Source organism: Trichosurus vulpecula, chromosome 7 (genome assembly GCF_011100635.1).
Source record: "Trichosurus vulpecula isolate mTriVul1 chromosome 7, mTriVul1.pri, whole genome shotgun sequence".
Taxonomy (NCBI): Eukaryota; Metazoa; Chordata; class Mammalia; order Diprotodontia; family Phalangeridae; genus Trichosurus; species Trichosurus vulpecula.
The window spans coordinates 32,537,128-32,548,718 of record NC_050579.1 but is presented as its reverse complement, the minus strand read 5'-3'; the positions used below and the strand labels follow the sequence as shown (position 1 = coordinate 32,548,718).

The 11,591-nt window shown below is 47.1% G+C and overlaps 1 protein-coding gene across 1 annotated transcript in view; it reads right to left on the bottom strand.

Moving 5' to 3' along the window:
• Positions 1 to 736: 736 nt before the first annotated feature.
• PITPNA (phosphatidylinositol transfer protein alpha) overlaps positions 737 to 11,591 on the bottom strand; it is a 37,478-nt gene continuing 26,623 nt past the window's right edge. The window contains exons 11-12 of the mRNA XM_036767520.1: positions 4,869 to 4,936; positions 737 to 3,433 (exon numbers count right to left, since the gene is read on the bottom strand). Of these exons, the coding sequence (XP_036623415.1) occupies positions 4,892 to 4,936 (45 nt within the window). The 3' untranslated portion in view covers positions 737 to 3,433; positions 4,869 to 4,891. The remainder of the gene's footprint in view (positions 3,434 to 4,868; positions 4,937 to 11,591) is intronic.

The following is an 11,591-nucleotide window of genomic DNA, read 5'->3' as shown; positions in this document are numbered from 1 at the left end:
CATGCCTCCCGAGCCCCGCGATTAAGCGTAGGAGGAGGAGTCGGGGGCGGGGCGCGGCGGGAGAGGCAGCTTCCGGCTGCCCAGCCTCGGCCTGGGGCGCCCCTGCGAGCCTGGGGGCGGTACTGCCAGGTAGCTCCAGGCCGTGGCAGCATTTTCCCCCCTCCCCCCGGCCCAGGGCGCACGTCCCCTCAAAGTCCACCCAGCTGCCCCTGATACCCCAGTCTTCCTGTCCACTGGGAGCCCTCACCTCTCCTGCCCTGCAAATTAGAAACCTGGGCATCACAGAAACTAAGCAGCAAATAAACTGAAATGATCCTAGCCTATGCCTTACCTTCATACCCTACCTATCCCAAAATATTACAAAGATCACAATTAACCAAATCAATTAGGAGCTGTTTCATGAAGGACTCACAGCAGGGTTCCTTAAAAATGAGTTATTTCCACTACAAATGGAGTGTTTTCACATCATCGACTACTTTGCCAAGCTAAAAAAATCATAGAAGCCACCACTACCTGAAGTGGGGTCAGAATCAAAAATAAACATTTGAATCATCATATAAATTAATGGAAAAATAGGATTTTGTTTGGAAAAAAAATCAATGCATTACACATTTTATCAGGAACCTTTGCATGTTAGGAATTAAAATATAATAGCTGCATGTTTCTGAATGTATTTCATTTGCAAAACATTTACAGGAAACTTCGTGTGAGGACACCAACAATCTGGACTCCAGAGAGCTGTGTCTATGATTTTATTAGACTTTTTTCCCCAATATACCTGTATTGGAAGATTTGGAGACAAAAAGGCACAAACTCACATTGAAGAGATAACAGGGTGATCTAGTTAATTCTACAAAGTGTTTTTCGTAAAAGGAATAGCACTAGGAACCAACCAAAACACGTTTCGGGGGGGTCCCAGCAGGGACAGTTAAGAAACCAGGAAGGTGCACAGGTGCCGGAGATAAAAACGATCACCGGACACCTTCCTTCCACTGAAATGCCAGACCCCAGAACCCAGTCCTGGAGCTATGCTACCAAGGATGGTCTTATAGGACTGCAGTGCTGGAAATCTAATAGCAGCAGCACATCCTGGTTCCAAAGAGTGCATTCTCGGGTGTAACACCACTGGTGCTGAGCCTCCCATGATGATGATGGGCCCCTCTAAGAGCTAGCTAGCAGGGTTGGATGTGGGGCCAGGGGGATGGGCAGGCTGGGCAGAGAGAGGTGAGGGGCAGGAGTGTCTTAGACAAGCCAACGCCAATCAGCAGCACCATCATCTGGAGGATGAGCCCTGGCCTCCCTTGATGCTCAGAACCACAAGACAGGGGTGGATCCTGAAGGGATTCTCCAGCCCAGGTCTTCGGGACGCTTTCACTCTGGGTTGAAACGGGGGAGGGTGTGCAGACAAGGAGGAGGTAGGAAGAAAACAAAAATCCCAGGAGGATCTCAAGTTTTGTGCATTGATCTTACTTAGAAGCTGGCAAGACTGGTATTTGAAGGACTTTCTCCTTTGTGCCTTTCCTGACTGCAACTGTGTAAACATTCATTAGCTTTGAATGTCAGTCTTTTCCCAGAGAGGACAGATGTCTAGATTCCACCTTCCAGATGAAGGCAGGAGAAGAAAACTGTTGTTTAAATACAAATATGGCTAATCACAAGAAACGATAAGGGCAACACTGACATTTTCCCCATGTAGTCAGCACACAAAGGACCAATTGCAATGCCCCAGTGGTCTATCCAGGGGACCCACAATGAGGAGGCTACAGGAATTGGGTGATTACCAAGAGGCCAAGTGTTTGCAATGGGACATTTGCTGGAGCCAAACGAGGCTTGGTAATGGCCAGAAGTAACTCTCTTTTGGAAACCCAGGGTCCATGCTTCAATTCAATTGGCTCTGGGTCTTGCCTACCCCATTCCCCCAAAAGGGTCCCAGAGAAGGGTCCGCCAGAGTCTCAGGTGAAGTCCTATACTCCTTTTATTGCACTTAGAAATGAGTAAGGCAAAGCAAACTACCAGAGACCCACAGACAAACGACCTCCTCCCTGCCGGGGAACTCGCCTCTCTTGGGCAGTGCGAGCATGGGGCAGCAAGGGCCTAGAACACTGATGATTCAAGCAGCTTTGGAGAAACGGTGGCACCTCAGCCGCTTCGGGTACTCACCCTTGGCTGGCTTAAGAGTCCTCTCGGGTTCTGCTGAGGAGGAGGAGGAAGAAGAGGAGGGGCCTCCAGCAGCTGGCTAACTTGAGAGTCAGGGCCCTGCCTGCAAGGCCAGCTTCGCTAGGAGGCTCCAGCTCTTCCCCTGGCCCACCCAGGTGGAGTGTTGGATGGAAGCAACCCTCTGACCCTCTGGGATTGTCTAGAGTCAAGCTCACTGTGGACAAATCAAGGACAGGGCCTTTTCCTAATCCCTGTCCAGCAGCACTGGAGGAGGAGAGGACTTTGCCTTTGGGCAAAGGGGGCTTCTTGCATGCAGCATGAAAAGACTGGGACTTTGCATCCTAGCCAGTCTCAAAGCCAGGGAAGAGGGCTCCAAGAGAACATGGGATTATTGCTCAACAGAAGCACCAGCCTGACTGAGAGGCAGGGCACAGGCAGAGATAGCACCCCAAGGGGTCACTTACCATAGGTGATGTTACAAGGGCCAAACAGGACAGAGACCCTCTAGCTATAAAGACTTGACAGTGACATTATGGGCTCTGCACACGGATGCAGACAAAGTGACCTACAGGATGGTTTAAGAAGCTATTAGGCATCTCCAAAGATAGGGATTCCAAGTGCTGGTGCCTAGGGCTGGGCTTGTTTTTATTCCTAAACTCTGACTGGCTAAGCCTTGGCTACCCTTAGTATGAAGCACCAGAATACTGAGATGCCAGAAGCAAATGTTAAGAGTCTTGAAGCTGCACTGCCATTCCAGGGACCGAGGGTGGGGTGAGGGACAGGGGGAGGGGGAGGGACGGGGGAGGAGGAGGAGAAAAATCGATCAATCCACCCAATAGCTTCTTTCTCCCCAGGTTAGCACTCCAAATCATGAGGGTCTGGCCAGGACACAAGAGGCCTCAGTTTATCCCAGGTTTAAAACAGACAAACTTAAATCATTTAAATCACATCACAAAAGACAGCTATTTCAGCTAAAAATGTCACTTGGAAATAGGGGCCACATGGAAATGGGTCAGAACACAATGGAAAGAAGAGGGAGGAGCTGTCAATCCAGCGACCTACACGCCACATGTCTCAGAGGTGCCAGCTCCCGCACACATGTGCTTAATAATACCAGACGGTCTATTTGTTCACAATATTAAAGGGCATCTAGAGTTAGCTACGAGGGATTGGAAATCGCCTGTCGGATGGGCACAGAAAGGCTGGGTCCGAAGATGGCCTGTCACTCAGGAGGGTGGAGCTGCTGGGCCTTCCTGCTGACCACTGTCTTGCAAAACTAGAGGAAAAAAATACAATTACTATGGAAGCAACAGGTGAAAATACAAGTACACCGTAAGCATCATTAGTGGACGCTCCAGCTTATGGAGGAAGGGCTGCCAAGCTAACTTGCATGCAGGGGCCACAACTACTACCCTACACCATACACTTAAGATCCCAGCCATTACACCCCCAGAAAAGCCACTTCTATGAGATGGAGGCAGGGAGAGGCAGGTAGCCTCCTCTCTTAGGCCCCTAGCTTTCCAAGGGAGAGACGACGGCATCTCTTGCTTATCATTTTCTAGCAGTGCTAAACAAGACCATGGAACAAAGGAAGATTCTCAGCAGAGACTACAACTCTGAGAAAGGGGCATCTACCAGGGTCAGAGCCACTCACATGGGGGAAAGCCAGAGGGGGCTTTGGGAAGTCACAGAACAAGGGCAGAAACTATGGAGAAATCTTTTCATGGCTCTATGGAATTCAAGTCAGTTTTTTTTTTCATTTTATTTTTTAACCAGACCTCTAATTTGATCAGCGCAGGAGGCTTTCTGTGGGGAACTTCTCTGAATGTAGACCAGTACCATCCCCTGAACTTGCAGTCTTAGGAAGCTGCCGGGGTCACCCAGCCAAGACAGGTAAGAGGAGGGATTTCCCAGGTCCTCCTGGCCATTTCTCTACCCATTACTTCAGGCTGCCAACCCTAATAACAGATTACTTTCAAAAGGCTAAAAGATCTGGACTGATGGAAGGATCTACTTAGAGCTGAATCCAAGGCTCAGAAACAGGAGTGAAATGACAGGTGTCAGGCCTATCACGAGGAAATGGCACAGAAGGCTCCTAAAGATAATTTCCAAGACAAAGGGTGGGTGTTTAGGGACTGGAAGTGGCCCAGACATGACACCCTTTGTTGATTGAACATCACAGCTCTTACCTTGCTCAGGGAAGTCAGTAGAGGGCATTCATGATAAGAACCTAAAAACAGGCTGACCCCAAAAGGGAACCAGCAGTTGAGGTGATCTGGGGAAGGAGGCATGGAAGTGGGAATGGTTTTTCCCAGGCTGGAATGAATGTTGCTTTTTTGGTCCATTCTCTAGCATGTACCAACCACCCAGTATTTAACTATTTCTGTGTGATTCTCAGAGAAAAAAAAAGTCCCCAGGGCAGCTAAGTGGCGCAGTGAGTAGAGCACCGGCCCTCAAGTCAGGAGGACCCAAGTTCAAATCCAGCCTCAGACACTTGACACACTTAGTAGCTGTGTGACCTCGGGCAAGTCACTTAACCCCAACTGCCCTGCCTTTCCCCCTCCAAAAAAAAAGTCCCCAAATTCATAAACATTTTTAATGAAATCTGGGGCTCCCAGGTTATGACTCCCCAAAGAGTTGGCAGGCCTTTAAAACCTCAGGTTTGAACCTTAGCTTCTATGATGTGCACAGTGAAAAAACCTGGTACGTACAGTGCTGAGGGGAAGGGATGGCATTAGTCATCAGCTGTCATTCCTTTCACAGGGTCTTTTTCTCTCATCTGGAAAAGAGAGGCACAAAAAAAAAATTGGTAAAAATTTGCCACGAATACCAACTCCTCCACCCTCTCCAGGCTCCTCAATAAAGGCACAGTCATGTCAAACAGCCCAGGCCGAATGGTTTTGCAGACAAGTGGAGAAATCAGGAATGGGATGGCGCATTTACCAAAGACATCTATCAGAGCCCCTCTGCCCAGAGGCTCCTGTCTCTCCTGTTAGGCTGCTCACCAATGCTCATCCCCTGAGCCATGCTATGTGTATCCTTACAAGGGTCCCAGGGGTGAGGTGAGGTCTCTAAGCTCCTGCCTTGGGAGCTCTCTTGAGTTCTGCTTAGACCCTCCAGCTCAGCCACATCCACATTACTGAGCCACATACCACACACACATGCCTTGGACCCTTCACTCAAACAACTTTTGTGTGTCATGGACCCCTTGGGTAGACAGTCTGGTGAAGCCTGTGGACCCCTTCTCAGAATCATGTTTTGAAATGGACAAAATAAAAAACATAGGATTACAAAGGACACCAATTATACTGAAATGCAGTTATCAAAGTAGTTTTAAAAACAAATTTATGGGCCTCAAGTTAAGCTGTCCTAAGATTTCCTGATTCAGATCTCTGAAGGCACAATTCTCTCTCCCAGTTCTTTCATTTCCTTTAGCCACTGTGTGTTGGATGGAGGATCCTGGCAAGCACCATCCTACTCCACTATTCGGGGCTTCAGTCTCCTGATTTATAAGATGGCAGTCACAATATCTGTCATATTTATTTTACAGAGCTGTCACAAAAGGGCTTTGCAAACCTCAAAGTGTCATAGAACTGAGTAGTTGTTACTATTATTTCCTTTATTTTTCTTTTTTGGAGGGGAAGGGCAGGGCAATTGGGGTTAAGTGACTTGCCCAAGGTCACACAGCTAGTAAGAGTGTCAAGCATCTGAGGCTGGATTTGAACTCAGGTCCTCCTGACTCCAGGGCCAGTGCTCTACTCACTGAGCCACCTAGCTGCCCCTAGTTACTATTATTTCTAACATTTCTAGAGATCCCTCACACCACAAAACGCTCAGCCTTGGCTTTAAGGCCTTTCTGATCCAAATGCCTTTTACAAAACCTATCCGTGGTGCAAGGTCCCAGCTTCCCCACGACACTTCTGATTCCTCGCTACACTAAGCCAGAACTGATCTTTACATTCCTGGCCTTTGGTCATCTCCTACACTAGTCTTTATCAGAGTTTTTATATATTTATATATGTTTTGTATTGCTTCTCCTAACATAAGAGTATAAATTTCATGAGGACAAGGAGCTTGTTTCACAAATCTCCATCTCTTTCTCTGGGCTTTTCTTAATAAATGGTCCTTCGATGAAAGCAGGATGCTGAGGAGGGGCCTTTTTCTTAAAGCACCTTTTTAAAGCTCAAACAAATCTAGTATGTCAAACAGGAACCAGGAAACAGACCAGGATGTGAACACTCTCAGAACACTGCGTAAGAAAAGTAATCACCCATCACCCTAACTTTCTGAATTACAGAGGGCCCTTTCTGATATCTTTGATACAAGCCTAATTTTGTGTTCACAATTAAGAAGTTGTACTTCAATTGAAGCATTAGCAAAATTGTAACTGGCTTTTCATAAATAAAATTAAAACAAGACTCTGAATGATCATGTATTAAGCTCTGATTGAAGGTCAAGGAACCCACAAGGCCAATTCCAAGATGTCCCAAATGCTGGAAATTCATTTGAATGCCAAGTCAGTTGTATATATTTGTTTAGCATCCACTAGGTATCATATACGGGAGATAATTAACAGAAGAAATAGAAGATACTATTATTTTGTAGATGGGAAGGTCATATGTGAAGGTCAATGAACATACTACCAACTGAGTGCTAAAGGGAAACAGTCAGAGAGCCATGAGTGCTGAGTGAACTCAGTTAGAGAAGACTTTCTGGAGGGAAGTGAATTTTGAACCAGACTATGAGGAACATGAAATGGAGGAGACAGATTAGAAAAACATTGGCCAGAGCCTCCGGTTCAGTAAAATTCAAGATTCTGAGCTATCACTAGCCAAATACCACTGTCTGACAAGTTTGGTCCAAGCCAGCAAGAGTCACAGGAACAAAAGAAAAGGAACCAGTGTCACCCTCTGCGTGTGCCCATCCCTACAAACTTCTGGGCTCTGAGTCTTGTGTAGGATGTGCTAAAAGTTGTTCCTAGGGCCCAGGTAGGCTAACATGCAGAAGCTAGGGGATATCAAAGCAGGATTAGAAGTCATACTGGGGCTGTGCTGACCAGAAAGGAAAGGAATTAAACCAACAAAATGGTTTTACAGCCCCCTTAATTCCAGCCTGGAAACCCAGGAGGGCTTTGCCTAGCACTTCACCGCCCAGAGGAAATGTCACTTTCTATATGCATGAGGCCCAGAACGAGGCAGGATTTTATAATCTAAAGTCTACAACAGGTGATGTACCCAACAATAAAAAGGAAGCCAGGGCAACTAAAGGCCCCGAGGCCCCAAGGAACTCCTGGGCTACAGAAGAGAGGCTAATCTTCTCATCTCCTAATAAGAGAGAGGTTCAGGGAGAGTCCCAACCCAAGTTCACCAAAAAGGTAGAGGTGAGTCCTGACACTCGTCCTCAACTGCACATCCAGGGCTCCATTACTAAAGGGCTGAGCTCTACAACCAAGAACCAACCAAAAGCTTCATGGAGAGGGACTGGAAGAGGAAACAAGATTATTAGGTGATACAGCAGATGAAATGCTGGGCTTGGAATCAGGAAGACTTGTGATAGAATCCTGCCTCAGACACTAACCAGCCCTGTGACCTTAGCCAAGTCACTTCCCCCAGGTTTGCTATAAAATCTGTATAATGGGGATGATAATAACACTCACAAGGTTATTTGTAGGGCAGGAGGGAGATAATGCATGCAGAGATTTGCAATCCTTAAAGCACCATTTAAACACTAACTAGCACCCGAGGATTGGAGAAGTAAGACAAAAGACAAGAAATTTAGATTAATGACAATGGAAAAGATAAGACTGAAGAGAAACTGAATAATGTTTTGGAAGTATAGGTTACTTTTTACATTCATAGGAGATACATCCTAGAGATAACCACGAATGGGGGAAGTAAGCATACCTTTGCTAACTGATCATCTCCTTAAAGTATCCTGAATTTGCTCCATTTTTGGAACTCAGCCCAAAGAAATAATAACCAAAACACTCTCCAGTATGAGATAAGGCTGGAAAATTCAAGAGGAGCTAGACTATGGAAGGCTTTACAAAAAAGGCCGGAGGACCTGAGTTCAAATCCTACCTTGAATACTTGCTAGCTGTGTGACCATGGGCAAATCACTTAGCCTCAGTTTCTTCAGCTGTAAAATGAAGACAATAATATATGTGGCAGCTGTGTTCAGGGTTGCTGTGAGACTCAAATGAGATGATGCGTGTGAATTATTTTGCAAACTTGAAAGCCTTGTGGCAGTTATGACCTTATTTTGTTCCTCTTCTTCAATGGTGTACAGACAGAAATAGCCCTGGAACGAGCCACTCTCCTATTCCTTTTATTTAATGTTCTCTGAACTCTTGAGCAGCAGAGAAAATAGATGTTTTTTGTAGCGGAAAATGACCTTGAGATGATGCCGGCTGTGAGACGACAACGGGGAGGATCCTCATCCTCATCCAGTGCCAGGCGTTTGACGTAACACGGAGATCACTCCCTGTGTAGTCACTTTGGGAATGGATCAACGTTGCTTCTGGACGACCGGTGGCAAGTCGGGTTGGTAAAAATGGTCTGGTTTCAGCTTATAGGTTGGGTTCTCCAGGATGTTTTGAGGTCTGTGTTTATAGTGCAAAGCTATCAAGCTTCTGATAAAGAATTCTAGTTGCTCGGTATTCACTAGGTGCTCAGTGTTTACAGCCTGAAGTCACATATTGTAGTTCCTCCCATTTCTTTGCACAATCTGCATTGATCACTAAGTCTGGGCTCCTTACAGATAGCCCTTCTGTGATATCTGTCGGCAGTGACTTGAATTTCCCTCATAATCCTGTCTCCACAAGGGAATTTGCATGATTAAAACCTTTGTCCAGTACTTCTTTGCAGACATGGTTTTGGCTGAGTTTCATGTGGACGTGCCCACGGTCCGTGCTGGGATCTTCACTGTTTCATTGGCTCCTTCTGGAGGTAAGCTGCTTTTAATGACATGAGACAATGGGGTGGGGGTGTACCTGATAGTAGCCCTGATGATGGCTAAGCAGTAAAGTGGTGGTGGTGTTATTAATTTGTATCTTATCCTACAGGCCATGGGGAGCCAGTAACCAGTTCTAAGTAGAGAAATGATACAATGAGACCTGTAATGTAGAAGAATGTGTGGAGGATGGATTGGGGAAGGGAGAGACAAAGCCAGCAGACTAATTAAGAGGCTATTATAGTAGTCCAGCCAAGAGGTAATGAGTTTCTGAAGTAGGAGAGAAAAGGAGACAGATGTAAGAAAGGTTGTAAAAATAGAAGAGACAAGAGTTGGCAATTGCCTGGAGATGGTAGGTAACAGAGAGGAAAGAGTCAACGCAATCTTGTTTGCTTTATGAGAGTAAAGAAAGGAGGGGGAAAGAATATATTAGGGGAGAAATGAGAAAGAAGGTGGTATTTACGACCTCTCAGAATTAGGGTGAAATCAAAAGAACAGACAAAGGAAGGCACTTAACATTTCAGAACCTCAGGCTTATCTGAACCTGGTAAAAGGTGAAGAGAGAGAAAGGGAATGGAGAGCGAGACAGTGAGAGATGGAGAGAGGGAGAGGGAGAGAGGGAGATGGAGAGAGGGAGGGAGAGGGAGAGAGGGAGAGAGAGAGGGAGAGAGGGGGAGAGGGAGAGGGGAAGAGATGGAGGCGGGGAAGGGGGAGAGGGAGAGAGAGAAAGAGAGAGAGGGGGAGAGGGAGGGGGAAGGGGAGAGAGAGAGAATTTAGTGCCAGAATACTTTATAAGCAAGAGGATAGAGAGAGGATAGATTTGGGAAGGAAATAGTCGTAAGCAAAATCAGCTACAGAGGTCTGATGATAAAGGCAGAATGAAATGGAGAGAAAGAAAGAACCCATGACCTCGGTGAAGACTTGAAAGAGACAAAAGTGAAATCAGGCCACTCCCATTACAGGTGAGCATGCGGAGGCATCTGAAAGCCAAAGATCAGGACCACCAGGATCTGGCCTCGCCAATGGAGCTGGATATTGAAAAAGGGCTCCGAGAAATGGCGGCAGAGAAGGCATTTGCAAGGGGCAGCAAGAAGTGAGAAGTATTCTCACTCCTCCTCCTGGTCCGATGTTTTAGGGGTCACAAGAGAAAAAGCAACAGCCTCCAGAGAGAGTGGCCAGGGATGCAATTTCTTCTGGGGAACTAAGTCTCTATGAGTGCCATGAAGTGGAAAGGCTGCTAAGAGATCAGAGATGAAAGGAAGTTTGTTACTAATGGAACAGGGGGCTCCAGATGCCATCAGGGAAAGGGACTTGGGAATGGGAGCATTCAGCTGTACAGAGATGAGAGTATGTATAGGGAAAGGTGGCTTTGGCAGCAAGGGATATTGATTCTGAATTGCTATGATCAGGGACGTAGGAGATGTAAATCTGTAGGCCATGAGTACCAGTGGGTTGGAGCCTCTAATTTCTAAGGCCTCATAAAGAAAGAGGGCAGATTCATGCATTTTCTCCAAACACCAGGGAGGCTTGGAAGGTCTGGGTCCTCAGGGACTGGACTGAAATGACACAGCGCAGCAGCTACAGCCCAAGATGGCGGAGCATGATGTCCAACCCATGTGTGGAGAGCATGGACTGGGTTGCATGTCAGGCCTAGTGCTGGAGGTTCAAGTAGCACACCAGGCCTTTGCCACTGGTTCCAGTCTTTCCAGCTTTGGGCCGGGCTTCTTAAAGCCTCGCTGGCACAGCACCAGGGCTCACCTCGGGAAGCAGCATGAATGCCACACTAGGCCTTTGCTTGAGTTTCCAGTGGCTGACATGCATGGTATGGTTATGAGCCCTACACTACAGAGGGAGCACACAGAGACGGGCAGAAGATGCAGCCAGATGAGTTAAGGGAAGAGCATCTTCATAACTATGGTAGTTACACCCACTAGAACGAGAGCAGAGGAAACCGGGCAAACTGGATTCTCTGGCAGTCATTACAAAGGATGAATTCTCATCTGTTTGGGACATTTTTGATGGGTTCTGCCTGAAGGTGGCAGGATCAATGAGAAGCTCTGGAAAGTCCCATCAGCTCCAGCAGCCACGAGCTTCCTGCAGGTTACTAGGCAAACACCTCAGCAGTCACAGGAAACCACATTGTGATTCTCATCATGTGACCTGCGCAAGGCCTCAAGCAGGGGGTCTGGGGTCTCACCTTGCTGGGGTTGCTGTCGTGAATTTCATCTGGAGGGATTACAGTCCCTGTGAGAAGGAGTCCCAGGGCACAGACCACAGCTACCACAAGGCAACACTTCAGAGACCTTTGACCACCTCCTTGGCCAGAAAACCCCCCTGCCATCCACTGATCCTCTGCCTTGACTTGTCCCCAAGTGGTCTGCATCCTCCTGTCCCCTCTCACATTCATCCCTAAACTGCCGAAGAACCCCCAACCCCAGCTGTCTGCTTCCACATCCTCATCGGAGGCAGCTTGGTATACAGTG